At 53.1% G+C, this 19,129-nt stretch overlaps 1 protein-coding gene and 2 long non-coding RNA genes across 10 annotated transcripts in view; 2 read left to right on the top strand and 1 right to left on the bottom strand.

The window, feature by feature from the left end:
• The window catches only part of SH3PXD2A (SH3 and PX domains 2A), a 256,400-nt gene that overhangs the window by 155,189 nt on the left and 82,082 nt on the right, over nucleotides 1–19,129 (top strand). For 4 of the 8 annotated variants that reach the window (XM_015148097.3, XM_015148095.3, XM_015148096.3 and 1 more), the window contains exon 6: nucleotides 3,850–3,878. In XM_015148097.3, the coding sequence (XP_015003583.1) occupies nucleotides 3,850–3,878 (29 nt within the window). Of the gene's footprint in view, nucleotides 1–3,431; nucleotides 3,581–3,733; nucleotides 3,879–18,933; nucleotides 19,082–19,129 lie in introns of those variants that run through there. The other 4 variants (XM_077947463.1, XM_077947459.1, XM_077947461.1 and 1 more) reach the window with 3 other exon arrangements.
• LOC144331332 (uncharacterized) lies at nucleotides 3,850–10,109 on the bottom strand. The gene is made up of 2 exons (XR_013398389.1): nucleotides 7,905–10,109; nucleotides 3,850–7,340 (listed from the first exon to the last, which is right to left on the bottom strand). It is a non-coding gene; the product is annotated as an uncharacterized LOC144331332 (long non-coding RNA).
• Nucleotides 11,803–17,176, top strand: LOC144331331 (uncharacterized). Its single transcript, XR_013398388.1, has 3 exons — nucleotides 11,803–12,137; nucleotides 13,372–15,187; nucleotides 17,063–17,176. It is a non-coding gene; the product is annotated as an uncharacterized LOC144331331 (long non-coding RNA).

Genomic DNA, 19,129 nt, shown 5'->3' with positions numbered 1-19,129 from the left:
AGGAGATCACCCATCCCAGTTTGTCCAGTTTGAGCCCTGAAAGTCCCATGTCCCTATTTTCCTAGAACTGTGGGTCACTTGTACCTGTGGTCTGAGTCACCCCTGGACCAGCTGCAGAGAATGAATGGCTGAGTGGTCTGATGGGCGCTGTTTCAGGACACAGCTTGGGAGGCCTTTTCAATCACATTAGCCTCTGGCAACGCTAGAGGGAGATGCTAGACCCGCCCTTCCTCCCCTCCCCTTCTTCCTGTGGCTCCCTGGCCCATAGTGATTCAGCAGCAAGTCGGAAGCAGGCTAGACTGTGACCTACCAGGAGTGGAGTCGCCGGCAGGGTTGGGGCTGTCAGCACCAGCTCAGGGCAAGAATTGGAGCAAGGAGGGGGTGTGGATTGGAGAAGGGGACTGATGGGAGGTGGAGGGGTTCTTGAGTTGTTAGGGAACTGAGCCCCAGCAGAGGGCCCTTCTGTCCTGCCAGGCTGGGACTGGTTGTAGGGCAGTGGGAGGTGGTCGTGGCATGGAGGGGGATCCCTGCCTTTGCTTCTTGCCTTCGTATGTGAGGGATGGGGGAGTCCCAGCCATTGGATACCTAAACTGCTTATCACCCTATTCAGCAGCTAAAAATATGAAATGGCTTTGCTAAAGGATGCCCAACCAGAAACTCCAAAAGGTTTCCTATTAGGGCAGCGCCTGCTCGGGCAGGAGGCCAGACACCCTGAAGGATTCAGGATTCCTCTTCATTCCCACCATTCAGTCACAGCCTGGCGACCTCCACTGCCAGGACCTCAGCCTCTACCCCATTAACCCCGTGTGCTGATCAGGGCCGGGCTCTGTCTTCTACTCCCGCACCCACTACTCCAGGAGGGGCTGGTGATTGGGCATTTGTCTTGAGCCTCAGAGCAAGGCCTGTGTTTTCTGGTCCCCAGTCCCGGCCTCACCCACTCACTGTATCCTTGAGGAAGTTGTCTGGCTTCTCTAAGCTTTGCTCTTCTCACCTGCAAGAGGAGAGTCCACACCCCCTGCAGGGAGGGACCCAGAAGTCCTCGGTGGGGAGGACTCTGAACTCTGGCTGAAGGACAGGCAGACCAGGAGATTTTATTTTTCTAGAGGCTCCTTCAGCACGTTGTTCTTACTGAGCATAAATGTTTCTTAGGGGTGGCTGGAGGCCTGATGGAGATTATGCAACACTGGAGCAGCCTCAGAATCCTCAGGGGAGTTTGTTGGAGATGCAGACCATGCAGTAGGTTGGGGTGGGGCCCTGCATCTGAATTTTAACCACTTTCTACATGATTCCATTGAATGGCAGGCTGAGAATCAGCAGCCAGGGCCTGGCACAAAGGAGGCCCTCAACGCATGTGAGTTTAGTTTCTTTCCCACTCTTTTTTTTTCTTCTTCTTTTTTTTGGGACAGAGTCTCACTCTGTCACTCAGGCTGGAGTGCAGTGGTGCCACCACAGCCCACTGCAGCCTTGACCTCCTGGGCTTCAAGCAATCCTCCCACCTCAGCCTCCCTTGTAGTTGGGAGTACAAGTGCTTGCTACCATGCCTAGCTAATTTATTTTTGGTAGAGATGGGGGGTCTCACTATGTTGCCTAGGCTGGTCTCAAACTCCCTGTCTCATGGGAACGGCCTGGGTAGCCTGAAGCTGCTCAGAGCTGGAGAAGGTAGCCATCCCTGTGAGGCAGCCACCCCTGCCTGGGCTACTGGCAGCCAGGGGGATGTCAGTGGGCCATCGGTCCTGGGCTTCTCTTGCCAGGACCAGCAGGAAAATTGTGGGACAGCAGAAGGCAGCTCCTCAGTGCCCTCCACTCCCTGCCCTTCCCCAGTAGCCCTCAGTGAAAAGGTCTGAACAGCTAATTTCCTTCTTGGGAGTGGAAAGTCTTCTGGGTAGGACGCAGCTACCATCTAATACTCTTCTCCTGCTCTCTGGAATTCTCTGCACAGTTGAGCTTTTTGGGGGCACAGCTAGGACTCAGTCTGTGCCCACTCTCCCTTCTGCAAGGGGGGCAAGCATGCCTTTGTTAAGGCCTTCCCTGGACTGACTGGTGGGAGCCAGGGGAGGAGGCAAATGGAAGCTCTCCCACCTTTCTGTAGTTCCTTTCCAAGGCAACAGTTTCCCAGATTCTCCTCCACCCCATCCACGCTGCAGTTTGTATTCCTTCCAGTGGGCTTATAAACCACAGCTCTTCCCCAGATGGGCAACCTTGGGCAATGGCTGAACCTCTGTTTCCTCATCTATAAAATGGATTAGGATGATAGGACCTTCCTCTTAGCGTGGATTAGAGGATTGAAGGAGACATGGAATACGAAGAGGGTTCTCAAACAAGATGGGGAAAGAAGGGGAGACAGTCAGAAATGCAGATTCCCGGACCTCGCCCCCAGCATTCTGATTAAGTGGGTTCTGAGTCTAAATTTTGGGAAAGGTGGATGCCTAGGAGAGGGGGAGCTCCGCACTCCTGGCTGTGCAGGCAAATCACCTTGAAGATTAATAAACACTCCAATCTTGGAGGCCACCCCTAGACCTCCCGGATCGGAACTTGGGGAGCCTCCATGAGGATGACTCTGCTTCTTTCCCTGGGAGCCTGCTGTCTCTTCCTCCAAGAGAACCCCTTTCCACTGCACCCCCCCAACCCCCCCACCCCTGCCTTTCCAGTGGCAGACTGGAGGGCTAGTTTGCTTCGACCAAAGATGGGCAGCAATTGGCATTTTCTTTGGCCCCTGGGGAAAATGGAAGGCATTTCCTTTGGACTCCAGAGAGAGCCCCAGCCAGCCCCGCTGCTGTTGCCTGAGCACTGAACAGAACCTTCAGTCTTTAGGGGCATGTGAGGCTCAGGTTAAGGGAGCCAGCTCACCTTTCCCACTCCCCTGAGGATTGGTGAATGGAGCGGGGCGGGAGGAGTGGGGGAGATAAGGATGGCAGGAGCAAGGGCAGGATTTGGGAAATCTGCCCATCCTTGAGTTTGGACTCTTTGCTAGAGGGCAGGGCAGGTAAACGGAGGTTAGGAGGGTTCAGTGCCTAAGGTCACAGCAGTTACTTTCTCTGACGGCATTTGAACGCACTTCCTCAGAAGCTCGACTTCCGTTCCTGGCCTCCCAGTTAACCTTGCAGTATCCTCTGTTCCCCCACTCCCCACTCCCCACTCCCCATCCCGACTCCCCAGCTGTAGCCTTTGAGAAGGGCCTTATCCATGGCCTCTGCCAGCCTCGGGGCGTGCAGTGAGAGGACGCAGCCACAGTGGCCCCCAGCGAGTCTCAGGTCTAGGACAGGGGCAGACTTTAATCAAAGAGTCACACAAATCTGTGATTACCTGGCGGGTGGTGTTGAGGAAGACACGTTGAGGAGGTGACATTTCAGTAGTGACTTACGGACTGAGTGGGCTGGGTTCACCTCCCAATTCTTTGCATCGCTAGGGCAAGCCATGCAAAGAATTAGGAGGTGAACCGCTCCGGTGGCGGGGTGAGCGGGCTCCCAGCGCCGGGTAGGGCCCGGGTTCCGGCAAGTGCCATCCCGGATCCTCAGTTTCCCAGTTTGGGACGTGAGGAGAACCTGCCTTGCCCTCCCCTGCCCGCCGAGGCTGAGGGAAGGTGAGCCCCCGTTAGCGGGGCGGGCTGGGGCGGGGCGGAGCGGGGCGGGCTAATCGCGCCCGGGGGCCGGGCTGGCAGGGGGCCCGCGGGCGGGCGGGCGCGGCGCGCAGTGCGTGCGACTGCGGAGCGCGCGGCTCGCGGGCCGTGGGCATCACATGAGCAGCGGCACCGGGGACAGACCGCAGCCAGCCCGAGGGCGCCCCCGCAGCCGCAGCCCCGCGCCCGCGCCCGGCCCTAACCATGTCTATCTGTTGTTGCTTCTTTTTCAGGGACTATGGCAGTTCCAAGAGGAAATCAGGTAAGGGAGCCTCTGGGCATTTTCCCTTCAGCCTTCCTTCCCGCTCCGTGCACGCGCCCCTCTGATCCTGCAGAGGACTTCTCGGGGACGGGGAGCGGGGGGTGGGGGGGGTTGTCCTTGCACGCCAGCCCCGGGGTCCTGCGGGGCCAGGGGTACTCGCTTCACTTGCTCCTCCTCAGTCCATGGCCCCTGAGACCTTTGGTCCTAGAACCCTCGTTCGCCTCCCACCGAGTCGCTTGGGCTCCCGCTACCTCGCTGTCCCCAGTGGAAGTGGGGGTGGGTGCATGGGGAGTGCGTGGGTGGCTCGTGAAGGGGCTAAGCCCCTGCACCGTGGGCAGCCGGGTCCTTCACCCCCGGGCTGCAGCGGCCACTGCTGCGCAGTGCTAAGACTTCTCCGGTCCCTCCGGTGCAGCGTGATGGAAGGGTTAATAGAGACGCGGGGCTTTCCTGCGAGAAGGTGAGATTGAGATCTGGGACTGAAAAGGGGTCGTCCTTGAGTGACTTGAGTTTTAGCGCCTGCACCGCGGACCTTCCTCCCTCCCCCAACTCTGAGCGTTTCCTCCCTGCGGAGGTGGGGGCTCTGCGTTTTGGCAGCTGAGACGCACTTGGGAGGGGGCTGACCTGCTCTCCCAACCCCCTTCCCGTCCCCCACATTGGTCGACAGGTGCCAGGGCCCGCCTGGAGTTCAGAAGGGAGTGGAGGCAGGGAGAGAGGCGGGCCAGCCCTGGGAGCTGTGGGCTGAGGGTAGAGCAGGATTCTCTCTGGAAGGGGGAGGCTGGGCTCCCCAAATGACAAATGCCTGGATGTGGGCGGGCTGTAGTTAACTGGGGGAGAGTGGTCCCTAGAAGTTAGGGCTGTGTGTGTGCTGAAGTGGGGGCGGGGACAGATTGCTGCAGCGATCCATGCGGGCACGTGGATTGGCCATATTGATAGGGTGGCTGTACCTGGACAGTCATCCTGGGGTCTGGCCCTTGGGGATGTAGGAGGTAACGCGTGGCTCCTGTGAATGGCTCCCAGGTGCCTTGGCCTGTGGATAGGTTGAGGGGAGTGCCCCTGTGTGGCGGATGGATGTAGAGTGGGGTAAATGTAACTGTATGATATGTTTGTTTCTGTGTGTACAAGTGCTTGCTCACGTGCCTATTGGGACGGGGACAGTTGTGTCCTGGTTTATGTGTTGGGGGCATGTGTGGCTGTGGGGTTCTGTGTACATGTGTGAGTCATGATAGTTGTGTGCTGTGAGGGTGTGTTTACTTGTTTGGGTGCAGAGGCTGGGAGCGTGTGTGTGGTTGAGACATATCTGGTTATGGGTTGGAGTCTGTGCTCGTATTTGTGTACCAGTTTGGGACGTGTATAGCTGTGGGATGAGATGTGTGTGCAGCCTATCACCTGGGTCTGCAGTGTCTCAGGCAGGCATGCCCACTGGTGCAGAAGGCCATTTCCTCCTGTGAACTGCGGGGTGAGACTGGGGAAGAGCATTCCTCTACTGTCACTCTAGGCAGGCCTCAGGTGGGAGAATGGAAGGAGGGGCGAAATGGGGATTGTGTTCTGTCACCTCCCCAACAAGAAGCTTGCCCTGGGCCTCAGAGGTATAGTGTCCGTGGTTGAACCTGGACTCAAATTCTGGCTCTGTGTGACCTTAGGCAAGTTTCATAACCCCTCTGTGCCTCAGTTTCCTCATTTTCTTTAAAACAAAGATGCTAATGGTATCTGCCTCACACATAGAGGATTAAGGATGTTAATGTGGAATAGTCCTGGCACTGAATAACTACTATAGAAGTATCAGTTCTCAGCAGCAGCAGCACTTTCTGAAGGCCTGGGACCTAGTCCTGGCTCCATTGCCACTTTTCTCCCTGTGTGACCTTGGGCAAATTCCTTCTCTACGCTGGGCCTCATTTTCCTCCTATAAAGGCAAGAGCTGGACTAGATAACCTCTCAGGTCCGCTGCCACAATCTCTGAGGCTCAGCTTGGGTGCTGCTTCCTAAGCAATGCAGGGCCACACCCAGGCTGCCTCCCCCAGGGAAAGCCAACCCCCAGTTTCTCTGCCTTTCACTTTGAGGCCAGGAAAAGGATGGATGGAGAAATTTAATTTACATTGGTGTGCTTATGATAATGGCCACTTAGTGTCGTGGTTGAAAATGCCAGCTCTGAAGCCAGACAGCTGGAGTTGAGAGTCTGGCTTCTCTCCTCTGTGACCTTGGGTAGATGTCTTAGCCTCTCTGTGCCCATTACCTCTTCTGTGCATTTGGGATAATATTCATACCCACTTTGTGATGGTTTATTATGTGTCAACTTGGCTGGGCCACAGTGCCCATGTATTTGGTCAAGCATTATTCTAGATGTTTCTGCAAAGGTGTTTTCTAGATGAGATTCACATTTAAATAAATCAGTAGATTTTGAGTAAAGCAGATTACTCTCCATAATGCAGGCTAGCCTCATCCAATTGGTTGAAGGTCTCTTAATAGAACAAAGACTGACACACACACACCCGCCCTCAGCAAGGAGGAGTTCTGCCAGTAGCCGCCTTTGGACTCAGCTGCAGCTCTTCCCTTAGTCTCGCCTGCCAGTCTCCCCCATCACATTTTGGACTCTCAAACCTCCACAATCACATAAGCCAATTCCTAAAATAAGCCTCCCTCTGTCTTCAAGCTCTGTATGCACCTCCTGTTGGTTCTGTTTCTGTGGAGAACCCTGACTAATACACACCTCATATGGTTATAATGAAGATTAGATAAGCTAATATATGTAAGCATGCTTAGAACACTGCCTGCCACCTAGAAAGCTCCCCGTAAGTGCTAGATGCTGTTGTTGAACGAGCATCTACTATGTGCTAGGAAATTTACACGTTTCCTCATTTGCTGATGAGAACCACAGTACACGATGGGTGGTGGGATTCCCATTTTGCAAATGAGAAGCTGAGGCTCCGGTGGGGTGACTGCCCACACACAGTCCTTGGCAAACTGGGGATTGGAGTCCATGTTTGGGGCTCTGTCCTGCTCTGTAATGAACCTCACGAAGCTTGCCAGGGTCACTCCAGCCAGGGACGTTTGCACAGAGGAAATGGATGCCATTCTGGGGTTCACTGTAAATCTCTTACTGAGCATAGAGCTTAGACTTAAGGCAAGGTTTAGGGATGGTGGAGTCAACAGAAGAAGAAAGTTCTCAGGTACTTTCTGGAGGAAGCAAGGCTGGTGACCTTGAAAACTGAAGGACAGTTTGGCCTCGGATTTATCTGCATCTTTCTTCACTCCATTGAACCTGCTCCTTCCAGTATCTTCCTCATCTCAGGAACTGTCACCATCCACCCTGTTGCTCAAGCCCAACAGCCAGAAGTCATTCCTTTTTGATTTTTGTTTTTTGAGACAGATTCTCCTCTGTTGCCCAGGCTGGAGTGCAGTGGCATGACCTTAGCTCACCTGCAACCTCCGCCTCCCGGGTTCAGGTGGTTCTCCTGCCTCAGCTTCCTGAGTAGCTGGGATTACAGGCACCCGCCACCACACCTGGCTAATTTTTGGAGTTTTAGTAGAGACAAGGTTTCACCATGTTGACCAGGCTGGTCTCAAACTCCTGACCTCAAGTGATCCACCCATCTCAGCCTCCCAAAGTGCTGGGATGACAGGTGTGAGCTACCGCGCCCAGCCGAGAAGTCATTCTCGACTCTTCCCTTTCTTTTACCTGCCAACTCGAGCTGCAGAACCACCTGTCTCTCCACCTGCACCATCACATGCGTTAGAAGCCCCCTTCATCTCTCCAAGAAGACCCCACCTTCCTGCCTGGTCTCCCTGCTTCTCTATTAGACCTCTATCTGACATTCTCCACACCACAGCAAGAGTGAGCTCTTAAAAAATATTCATCAGCTGGGTACAGTGGCTCACCCCTGTAATCCCAACACTTTGGGAGGCCAAGGCAAGAAGATCACTTGAGCCTAGGAGTTCGAGACCAGCCTGGGCAACAAAGCAAGATCCTCTCTCTACCAAAAAATAAAAAATGAGCCGGACGTGGTGGTGCACGCCTGTAGTCCCAGCTACCCAAGTGGCTGAGGTGGGAGGATCGCTTGAACCCAGAAGTTTGAGGTTGCAGTGAGGCATGATTGTGCCACTGCACTACAGCCTGGGCAACAGAGAGAGACCCTATCTCTAAATAAATAAATAGGAAGGAAGGAGGGAGGGAGGGAAGAAGGGAAAGAGAGAAAAAATAACATACTTTCCTGCTTAAATTCCCCGAGGGACTCCATCCCACCCAGAACTAATTCCCTACCCCGGCTCACAGAGCTTGTGTGACTTGGCCCCTGGCTGCCTTCCTGACCTGGGCTTTACCCCTTTCGTCCCCACCCATCACACTCTGCTCAGCCACACCAGTCACCTTCCGTTCCTTAAACGCATCAAACACATTCTTCTACGTGGCCTTTGTACTCGCTCTTCCCTCTTGCCTGGAATGTTCTTCCCTGGTCTTTCCCATGGCTGGCTCCTTCTTAAGATTTCTGCTTAAAACGGTCACCTTCTCAGTGAAGCTGCCTGATCCTGCACTGTCCAGCTGCCCCCGCGGATCACCCCTCTAGTTCCCTCCTCATCACTTCCCACACACTAGTGATCCTGTGTTTGCTTGCTTCTTCTCTGTCTCCCACCACCTCGAGAGCAAGGACCTTGGCTACAGGGCTTGCACCAGCACCAGGGTCCACTGGTACTTTTTGAATGGGTGGGTGGATGGAAGAAAGCATGCATGAATGAGTGAACCTCGTGCAGGGTCAGGAAAGAAAGGTCATTGTGGCTTCAAATTGGGGATCATTGCCTGGAAAGAGGAGACATTTTTCTCGTTTGGGAGCAGAGAATGGGAGGCTTTGGTAATCCAGAGGGAGCACATGTACAAAGGTAGAGGGATAGGACTAAGTGTGGCTTGTTTGGAGACTGACCTAACTGAGCATCAACTATGCCAAGCACTGTTAACGGTGTTGAGGCTATAGGAACGTGTCTTTCTACCCTAGAGAAGTTTGCAGTCTGCTATGGGTGATGAGCTATATAGGAGAATGTACTATTAGATGGAGGGAAGTGAGAGAGCAACATGGTTACCTGGGGAAGAGCAGTCCCGGCCAAGGGCACAGCAAGTGCAAAGGCCCTGGGGACGGCATGTGCTGGCTGCTCAGGATGCAGTAGGGAGGCCTGTGGCTGGGATGAAGAATAGTGGAGGGTAAAGTGGAAGGAGGTGAGAGCAGAGATGTAACTGGACATTCTAAGGATTTTGACTTTCATTGAGTGAGATAAAGATTCACTGAAGGGTTGTAAGTAAAGGCAGGGACATGATCTGGCTTCAATCATAGAATGATGGGGATTGACTAGGCAGAATGGGTTATGATGTGTAAGGTCGCAGGGGGCGGCTAGCCAGGTGAGATAGGATGGGGCCTCCGGCAGCAGTGGACGGGGCAAGGCACTGAGGGTGTTGGACAGACTCTGATGATGGATGTGGGCCTCAAGGGAGAGTTTGTGTGGAAGCTGGGAAACACCTGCATCAAGTTGCTGGGGTCCCACTCTTAGGCCAACAACTTGCCAGTCATGTGACCTTGGGCAAATCCCTTCCCTCTGAGAACAGGTTATCTCACCTATTCTGTTGTATCAGCCAGGGTTCAACTAGAGGAACAGAACGAGTGGGAGGTATATATTAAGCAATGTAGTGTAAGGAACTAGCTTACACAATTGTGGGGGCCGACTAGGTAAGTCTGAAATCCACAGGGCAGGCCATGAAAGGGGGCAGGCTGGACCCCCAGGCCCAGGCTGGAGCTGCTGTCCACAGATGAAATGTCTTCAGTGAAACCTCCACCCTGCTGAAGGCCTTTCAACTATTGACTCAGGCCCACCCAGAGTGTTTTAGATAATTTCCTTAAAGTCATCCGGTCATGGTCTTTAATAACTATAAAAATACGTTCCCGGCCGGGCACAGTGGCTCATGCCTGTAATCCCAGCACTTTGGGGGGCCAAGGCAGGTGGATCATCTGAGGTCAGGAGTTTGAGACCAGCCTGGCCAACATGGTGAAACCCCGTCTCTACTAAAAATACAAAAAATTAGCTGGGCGTGGTGGCAGGTGCCTGTAATCCCAGCCACTGGGGAGGCTGAGGCAGGGAGAATTGCTTGAACCCAGAAGGCGGAGGTTGCAGTGAGCTGAGATCATACCATTGCACTCCAGCCTGGGCAACAGAGCGAGACTACGTCTCAAAAAAAAAAAAAAAAAAAAAAAAAAAAGTTCCCCAGTAACACCTAAATTCATGTGTGGTTGCATAACTGGGGACAGTAGCCTAGCCAGGTTGATGTGTACCACCTGACCATCGTACCTGTCAAATGGGGTTGTTATAGTAGCAGCGACCTGGCCTGCCCCAAGGTGCACAGGGTTCGAGGTGATGCCCTTTGAGGGGTTTTGGGCTGTGCCTGGCAGTAGGAAGGGCCCGTTGTTGTTAGCTGTTATTGCTTCCCCAAGGTGGGCACTGCTCCAGGAGCCCCAGCGGGGCTGGAGCAGACTCCCCAGAGCAAGGGATTCTCTTGAGACCTGCAAAGATGTCATGCCTCTCACCCACTTCTCTAGGAAGCTGCATTTCGCCAGGGTGCCTAGCCGGGAAGTTCTGAGGTGCGCCACTAGGGGGCGCAGGTGGCCACGGAGCCTCCGGGATGGTCAGGTCAGGGCCCTGGGGCTGTGGTCAGGAGAGCCTGATGGTTCATCCATCCCGAGAGCCTGATGGTTCATCCATCCCAGGAGCCCTGTGGAAGCTCCAGCTCGTTTACATGCAGTGAGGTTGCTCAAGACTGTTGCTGCAAGCTTGTTCTCTTAGGCAAGTGTTGATGTTCCTCATGAAATCCTGTTTACTTTATTCTTCTCCTTGGAAAAGTAGTGAGCTCAGCCCCGCCTCTATCTCAGTGATCATGAAACTGTATTATTGGCTGAGTTCGTGAGATCAGCATTAATGTAGTTTCATTGCAGAGAAGCAGTGTTGCTTGGGGTTGAGAGTCCAGGTTTTGGGAACAGGCAGACAAGGTTTGAACCCCAGCTCTGCCATTTGTTATTGCCGTTTTAATTATTGATAGATTAAGAAAGAAGGGGAGAAGTTGGTCTTTGAGTTGAGACATTTATTTCCATTCTGTGAGCCCCAGGAGGAGACAACAGGGCGTAGACTCAGCCATTACTAAGTATTCTGTTGAGTTAAAAGTGCGGACTCTGGAGCCAGAATGCCCAGCTTCCTGTCCTGGCTCTGCTCGCTGTGTGATCTTGGGCAAGTCCTTCTCTGTGCCTCATTTCTTCACTTGTAAAATGGGGATAATCAGGTTTTTTTTCATTGGGTTGAGGATTGAGTGAAAGTTCCTGAAGTGATATCTCCAGCACTGTGCCTGGCCCAGAGGAAGCACTAAGGATGAAGCAGCTTTTACTATGAATAGGAGGCTGCACCGGAGGGGTTCATCTCAAACAGGAGAGAGCGCTGGTCGGCTTTTGCCCTTTCTCAGGTGTGACTCCTCAATCAGACAGAAGGAAGGTGGGGCATGCACTGTCTCGTCATTGCCAGGAGCCTCCCTGCAGCAACCCGGGTAGGTGGCCTTGGGTAGGTGGTCTTGTCCCCGTTTTATAGACCAGGAAAGTGAAGTTAAGGAACTTGCCCCAGGTCAGCCAGACACAGAATACTCTTTTTTTTTTCTTTTTTTTTTTTGAGACAGCGTTTCGCTCTGTTGCCCAGGCTGGAGTGCAGTGGCACAATCTCAGCTCACTGCAACCTCCACCTCCTGGGTTCAAGTGATTCTCCTGTCACAGCCTCCCAAGTAGATGGAATTATAGGCATCTGCCACCATGCCCAGCTAATTTTTTGTATTTTTAGTAGAGATGGGGTTTCACCATGTTGGCCGGGCTGGTCTCGAACTCCTGACCTCAGGTGATCCACCTACCTTGGCCTCCCAAAGTGCTGGGATTACAGGCATGAACCACCATGACCGGGCTTTTTGTTGTTGTTGTTGTTGTTCAGACTTGAGTGTGGTGGCACAACCACAGCTCACTGCAGACTTGACCTCCTGGGTTGAAGCAATCCTTCCACCTCAGCCTTCTGAGTAGTTGGGACTACAGACATGCACCACCACGTCCAGCTAATTTTTGTATTTTTTGTAGAGACAGGGTCTCGCTATGTTGCCCAGGGTGGTCTTGAACTCCTGGACTCAAGTGATCTTCCTGACTTGGCCTCCCAAAGTGCTGGGATTATAGGTGTGAACCACCGCACACAGCCTAATTTCTCTTTTTATGAGTTTGGTTTTTATTTATTTATTTTAGTTTGGTTTTTAATAAAGTGAAGTTGCTCAGAGCGAGACCCACCATAAGTTCTGGCTACTATTAAGGGTTAGTCTATGGTCGGGCGTGGTGGCTTGCTCCTGTAATCTCAGCACTTTGGGAGGCAGAGGCGGGCAGATCACCTGAGGTCAGGAGTTCAAGACCAACATGGTGAAACCCCATCTCTACTAAAAATACAAAAAATTAACTGGACATGGTGGCACATGCCTGTCATCCCAGCTACTCAGGAGGCTGAGGCAGGAGAATCGCTTGAACCCAGGAGGCGGAGGTTGCAGTGAGCCGGGATGGCACCACTGCACTCCAGCCTGGGCAACAGAGTGAGACTCCATCCCCAAAAAAAAAAAAAAGTTAGTCTACCTGAAAAGGTTCCTCTATTCTCCTCCTTTTATAGAGGAAGATTTTAAGAGAGGGATGGCCACTTGCCCAGGGTATGGGGTGGGCAGAACCTGGTCTTCTGCTGGTCAGCACTGCCACCAAGCCCTGGAACCAGGTGGAGGTGTGAGGAGGGCTGCTCTGAAGCAGAGGAAGCCGGTCTGTGAGGCCTCTGGTACCTCCCTTCCCCGCAAGGTAAATACCTCAGCAGGCCACTAGCAAAGCTGGGCTCTCTGGCCCTCCCTGGGCCTGTCCTGCCCAACCAGCAGCAGAGGAAGACGGAGGGAGACAAGGCAGTGGCAGCAGGCTTCCTCCCCCCAGAGCACAGGCTTTGTGAGGCTTTCACCTCTCTTAATAGTTTGTTGGCTCCTGGCCCCACGGAGTGCACAGCTCAACTGAGAAGGCGGGACCTTTTCAAGGATTCATTAACTAATACTAGGCAGGAGGGCTTGGGATCTGCAAGGTGGAAGGGGGGCGGCTGGCCACTGTGGGAGAGGCTGGAGATGGCCCCGAAGGACAGAGGAGATTGCGATGGGCTGAAGGGTGTGAGTAGGGCACCCTGCAGGAGGGACAGCCAGGCATGAGTGAGGATGTGGAACTGGAATGAGTTTTTGCTTTGTTGTTGTGGTTGTGGTGGGTTTTTCTGGTGTTAATTTTTAGCATAGGGTCTTACTCAGTGGCCCAGGCTGGAGTGCAGTGGTGCTATCAGGGCTCACTGTGGCCTTAAATTCTTGGGCTCAAGGGATCCTCCCACTTCATCCTCCCAAGTAGGTGGAACCACTGGTGTGCCACCATGCCCGGCTTATTTATTTATGTAGGAGACAAGAGTCTGGCTCTGTCACCCAGGCTAGAGTACAGTGGCACAATCTCGATTTACTGCAACCTCTGCTTCTCAATTCTCGTGCCTCAGCCTCCTAAGTAGCTGGCACTACAGGTGCCCACCACCATGCCTGGCTAATTTTTTTGTATTTTAGTAGAGACGGGGTTTCTCTGTGTTGCCCAGGGTGGTCTTGAACTCCTGAGTTAGGCAGTCTACCCACCTTGGCCTCCCAGAATGCTAGGATTACAGGTGTGAGTCACCACTTCTAGCCTTAATTTATTTTTTATTACTGACTTATTTATTTATTTGGTAGAAACAGGGTCTCGCTTTGTTGTCCAGGCTGGTGTTGAACTCCAGGCCTCAAGTGATCATCCTGCCTCAGCCTCCTGAAGTGTTAGGATTACAGACGTGAGCCACCACACCTGGCCTGGCATGAGCTTGAGAAGTCTGAGGGAAGGAGAGGTGCCCATTATCCTGGCAGGAGCAAGGGTAGGGCAGGAGATGAGTCTGGAAAGGAAATCATGGAGAGTGTATCATAAGCAAGACTTTTTAAAGCAATTTCCGAGGTTTTCTTGTCCTCCTGAGCTACCCATACTCAGTGAGAAAGGCCCAGGCTACTTAGAGAACGTGGCCAAGATCTTCCTGCTGCCCTCCAATGGCCCATTCCAAAAGTGAGCATGTCTTATTTTGAAGGCTTCGGCTTCTGGCTCATGGGTTTTTGTTTTTTGTTTTTTTTTTTTGAGATGGAGTCTCACTCTGTCGCCCAGGCTGGAGTGCAATGGCACGATCTCGGCTCACTGCAACCTCTGCCTCCCAGGTTCAAGCAATTCTCCTGCCTCAGCCTCCTAAGTAGCTGGGATTACAGACGCACACCCCACCACGCCTGGCTAATTTTTTTATTTTTAGTAGAGATGGGGTTTCACCACATTGGCCAAGCTGGTCTCGAACTGCTGACCTTGTGATCCACCCACTTCAGCCTCTCAAAGTGCTGTAATTACAGGCATGAGCCACCGTGGCCGACCTCTGGGTTGGTGTTTTTAAACAGTTTTTATTTTCATGGCTCTGGGTCCTCAGCCTGATTTTACCCTTGGAGTTCAAAGCCATCTAATTGGAAATGAAAGGAGCCTGATTGATTTGGCAACTCTGCAGCCAGCCCACATGGCAGTGATGCTATGGAGAAAGTGAGTGCTGCTCATGTGTGTGTCTGCGCCACGCTCCCTGGCCCGAGGTGGCTGAGCCCCACTGCCCGATTGGCCTGGACACACAGAGCGTGGCGGGGCGGGGACAGGGGTGCAGTGAGTGCTCCCCGGATCCTGGAATCCCCAGAAGGAGGCAGCTAGTTGGAAGCCTTGATTCCCTCAGCCCTGCTTGCACAGCTGCCTCTGCCCCCTCATTGCTATCACCCAGTTTCTCTTGCTAGGAAAATAGGAAGCTGGTCCAAAAGGGAACTGCATGGGCAAAGGTGAACTGCAGAATCTTGAGTCTGCTCATTGAAATACAGATTCCCAGGGCCTGCCCAGACCTACTGAATCAGCATGTCTGGAGTGACGCCCAGGAATCTGCATTCTTTCATTTTCTTAAGAGACAAGGTTTCACCATATTGCCCAGGCTGGTCTCAAACTCCCGAGCTCCTCAAGCGGTCCACCCACCTTGGCATCCCAAAGTGCTAGATTATAGATATGAGCCACCACATCTGGCCAATCTGCAGTGTGTGTGTGTGTGTGTGTGTGTGTGTGTGTGTGTAATGGAGTCTCTGTCACCCAGGCTGGAGTGTGGTAGTGCGATCTCAGCTCCCTGCAACCTCTGCCTCCCGGGTTCAAGTGATTCTCCCGCCTCAGCCTCCTGAGTAGCTGGGACTACAGGCGCCTCCCACAACACTCAGCTAATTTTTGTATTTTTAGTAGAGACAGGGTTACACCATGTTGGCCAGGCAGATCCTCCTGCCTTGGCCTCCCAAAGTGCTGGGATTATAGGCGTGAGCCACTGCACCCAGCCAATCTGCATTTTTCACAGGCTTCCCAGGGCCTCTGAAATCAAGCCAGGGTTGTGTCTTGGATGGGTCATCCTGTGGGTTGATGGCCGTGTTCAGGGTAGACCGGCAGCAAGATGGCAGAGGGATTGGCATCCCCGAGATGGATGGTGCCTGGATGACGCCTGGATGGGACTGCTCCTTGAAGAACATTCAGTTGTCTCCTGAGATGGGAGGGTGGGCTACGGGGGCAGGAATGGAGGACAGGACCCCAAGTCTCTTACCCCTGAAACACAGCCCGGCATTTGGAGCCTTGGAGAACGGCTCTCTGAGGGGCCTACCCAGCCCTGACCTGATGAGAGACACCGTCCGCCTTTCATTTCCAGAAGATTTTGTTCCTGAGGGGGAAACACCCAAATTGTGGTCCGGCAAAGAAAATCCGTGGCGCATGGCCAGAAAGTCACTGGTTCCTCACTTCAGCGTTTGGTTTATAGACACGTGACAGAAGAGGCGACCTTTCCAGTGATGACGAAGCCGGCGGAAAAACAAAGATGTGGGGGAAATGTGCATTACTTATTGTTTTAGCACCTTTTTCTAATCTAAAGTTACTTTGTTTAGAAACAGAGAAGTGGTATGTGTAACTTAGTCAGCATGTGGCATTTTTAGAATTGGTCTGTTTCGAAATGTGAAGGAAAAAAATATTTTTTTCCTTAGTTTCCGTAAAACTTAGAAGTTTACAGGAAAAACATGCTTTTCCCTGACTCTTCTTTCTGCTTTGCCCCCTGGATTTCATCACTGCCACGTGTGGCCCAAGCAGCCGGCTTGAAGATGTATTTTATTATTGTTAGAATGAAGTCTTGCACCAAGACAGCTGGGTCCTATCAGAAAGTCCCTTTGCTTCCTTGTGCTCAGAAGGAAGAGTTTGCTGGGTGTGGAGGCTCACGCCTGTAATCCTAGCACTTTGGGAAGCTGAGGTGGGAGGATCACTTGGGCCCAGGAGTTTGAGACCAGCCTGGGCAACCTACTGAGACCCCTTGTCTCCAAAAAAAAAAAAAAAAAGGCCGGGCGCAGTGGCTCACACCTGTAATCCCAGCACTTTAGGAGGCCGAGGCAGGCGGATCACGAGGTCAGGAGATCGAGACCATCCTGGCTAACACGGTGAAACCCCGTCTCTACTAAAAATACAAAAAATTAGCCGGGTGTGGTGGCGGGCGCCTGTAGTCCCAGCTACTTGGAGGCTGAGGCAGGAGAATAGCGTGAACCCGGGAGGCGGAGCTTGCAGTGAGCCGAGATCGCGCCACTGCACTCCAGCCTAGGCGACAGAGCGAGACTCCATCCCAAAAAAAAAAAAAAAAATTTAGCCCAGTGTGGTGGCACACACCTGTGGTTTCAGCTATTCGGGAGGCTGAAGCAGAAGGATTGTTGAGCCCAGGAGGTTAAAGCTGCAGTGAGTCATGATCGCACCACTGTACCCCAGCCTGGGCAAGAGAGCAAGACCCTGTCTCAAAATAAAACATGAAAAGAGAAGGTAGGCCGGGCGTGGCGGCTCACGCCTGTAATCCCAACACTTTGGGAGGCCGAGGTGGGCGGATTACTTGACATCAGGAGTTTGAGACTGGCCTGGCCAACATGGTGAAAGCCCATCTCTACAAAAATACAAAAATTAGCTGGGTGTCGTTGTGGGCGCCTGTAATCTCAGCTACTCAGGAGGCTGAGGCAGGAGAATCACTTGAACCAGGGAGGCAGAGGTTGCGGTGAGCAGAGATGGCGCTATTGCACTCCAGCCTGGATGACAGAGCGAGACTTTGTCTCAAAAAAAATAAATAAAATAAAAGAGAAGGCAGAGCTGGCCATCTCTTCACCACCGTCCCCCTCGTCACTGCTTCTAGATCCCCGTGACTGAGGGTGTCCTCAGCTCTGCCCTGAAGTACCTTAGACTCTTTGAGTGTTGGAAGGGGATCAGGTCTGGGTGCATAACTTCCCAGCGGGAGGGTTAGATCCTTGCTATGCTAAGCAGTGATGACAGGCTGGTGATAACAGACCAAACTAAGCCTGTCTTTGTATGTTGGCAATGGCACCCCCAGGGGAACCTTGCAAATATGCAGATTTTAACATCCCTCATTTCAGATCTGTCAGGGACAAGTTCTTCTGGCCTGTCAGCTCCTGCCATACACAGTCCTGGAGCCTGGTGGCTCTGAGTTGCTCATTTGCGTTTGGCCACAGGGTTCTGGTCAGGGGAACTCCCCTCTCCCCTACCCTTCCTCCATGACTTGGCTCACTCCTGCTCCAAGCCCATGGCTCAGTGGACACTAGGCAGCTCTCTCCTGGGGCACAGGGCGGGTACTCTGAAGGCTGAGTGGATAGGAAGCAAGTGTCTGAATGGACACTGGTACTAGGCCTTCCTTCTGGGATGAGGTGGCTCCCGCCAGACCTAAAGCTGGCTTTTCTGGCTCTGGCTGTGGCTGCCTTCTAGGTTTGTCTACTGCACATCTGACAGGTCTTGTGATGGAACTTCAGTGATACCAAGATGGAAACAATGGGGTCCTTGTCCTCAGAGGACTCCTGGCCAGATGGGGGAGGTGGGCAAGGAAACAGCAGTTTTAAAGCAGTGCTGCACGGGGCTGGGGCCGCGCCACATAGGGGTCTCTGAGCAAGGCACACAGACCTGCCGTGGCTGCTGAGCCTAATTTACTGAGCTTTCTAATTGGGTCAGCTGGGTGAAGAGGACAGCACCTGTGCAGAGGACATCTGTTCGGTGGTAGCAGCCACTGTCCCCAGGTGCCACGTCTTCCGTGTGGGCATCTCTTTCATAGCCCTGGAGTACCTACTGTGTGGTTCTGTTTCAGAGGAGCTGTTGCATATTGCTATTTGTTCAACAAAATCATTGAAGTTTAAAAAGTTCTAATTAATAAGTGTGCCTGGGTAGGAAAGAACTTGGCCCAGGAGCCACCTCCCACCTTTTCCTTATTGTTAGGAAGAGCCCAGCAGTTTCCTGGGAGACAAAGGAGGGCATGAATCTTGACTCCTTGTGATTCCAAGATCACCGTCCCGCAGCCGGGTTCCTGACCCTAGGAGATGCGCATGAAATATCCTCCATCAGGGAAGGAATCTCCCTCCAGTGAGAACTCCCGAGAGGCTGATGATTGACCAGGATTGACAGGACAGGGAAAGAGCAGCCCTTTCACATCCCAGGTCAAGACCATAGAGGCCCAGAGAAGTGTTCCAACCTTCCCACGCTGGGACAGCCAGCCAGGGCCAGGGCTGAGCACTGAGCACCAGGCCTCCTTCCTGGCTTCTCCCCTCTCTGGAAGCTTAGCATTAGACAGAGCCCCCGACCTGTGGTGCTGAAGGGTTAACTCGGCACTCCCCAGAGAGCCGCACACTCCTGACCCTCCCGTCTTCCAGGCCCTCTCAGCTGTGGCCTTCTGGGCATAGCTGGGTCACGTGAGAGCCAGATGTGGGGATTTCCCAAGCAGTGGTGTGTGCGTGCGCACTGCGTGCATGCACAGCTCTGTTTACGTGGCATCTCAGCACTCAGGGGATTGGCCTGGACCCACGCAGAGCAGGGGAGGGATGGGGTAAGGAAAGGCTCAGGGGCTCCCAGCAAACACCATGGGGGGCTGCACCAAGCCCTGCTCCCCCCAGACATTCCACATGAGCGGGTTGTTCCTGTTCGGGATCCTGTTCGGGCTCCTGTTTCCTGTAGCGTCCATCCTGCCAGAGACTATACTGGTTAGGGGTAATTTTTCTAAAAATCTCTTTAAAGGGCTTTGAAGCAGATGCTGGG

This window comes from Macaca mulatta, chromosome 9, assembly GCF_049350105.2.
Source record: "Macaca mulatta isolate MMU2019108-1 chromosome 9, T2T-MMU8v2.0, whole genome shotgun sequence".
In the NCBI taxonomy this organism is placed as follows: domain Eukaryota; kingdom Metazoa; phylum Chordata; class Mammalia; order Primates; family Cercopithecidae; genus Macaca; species Macaca mulatta.
This window is presented reverse-complemented; position numbering and strand designations above follow the sequence as displayed.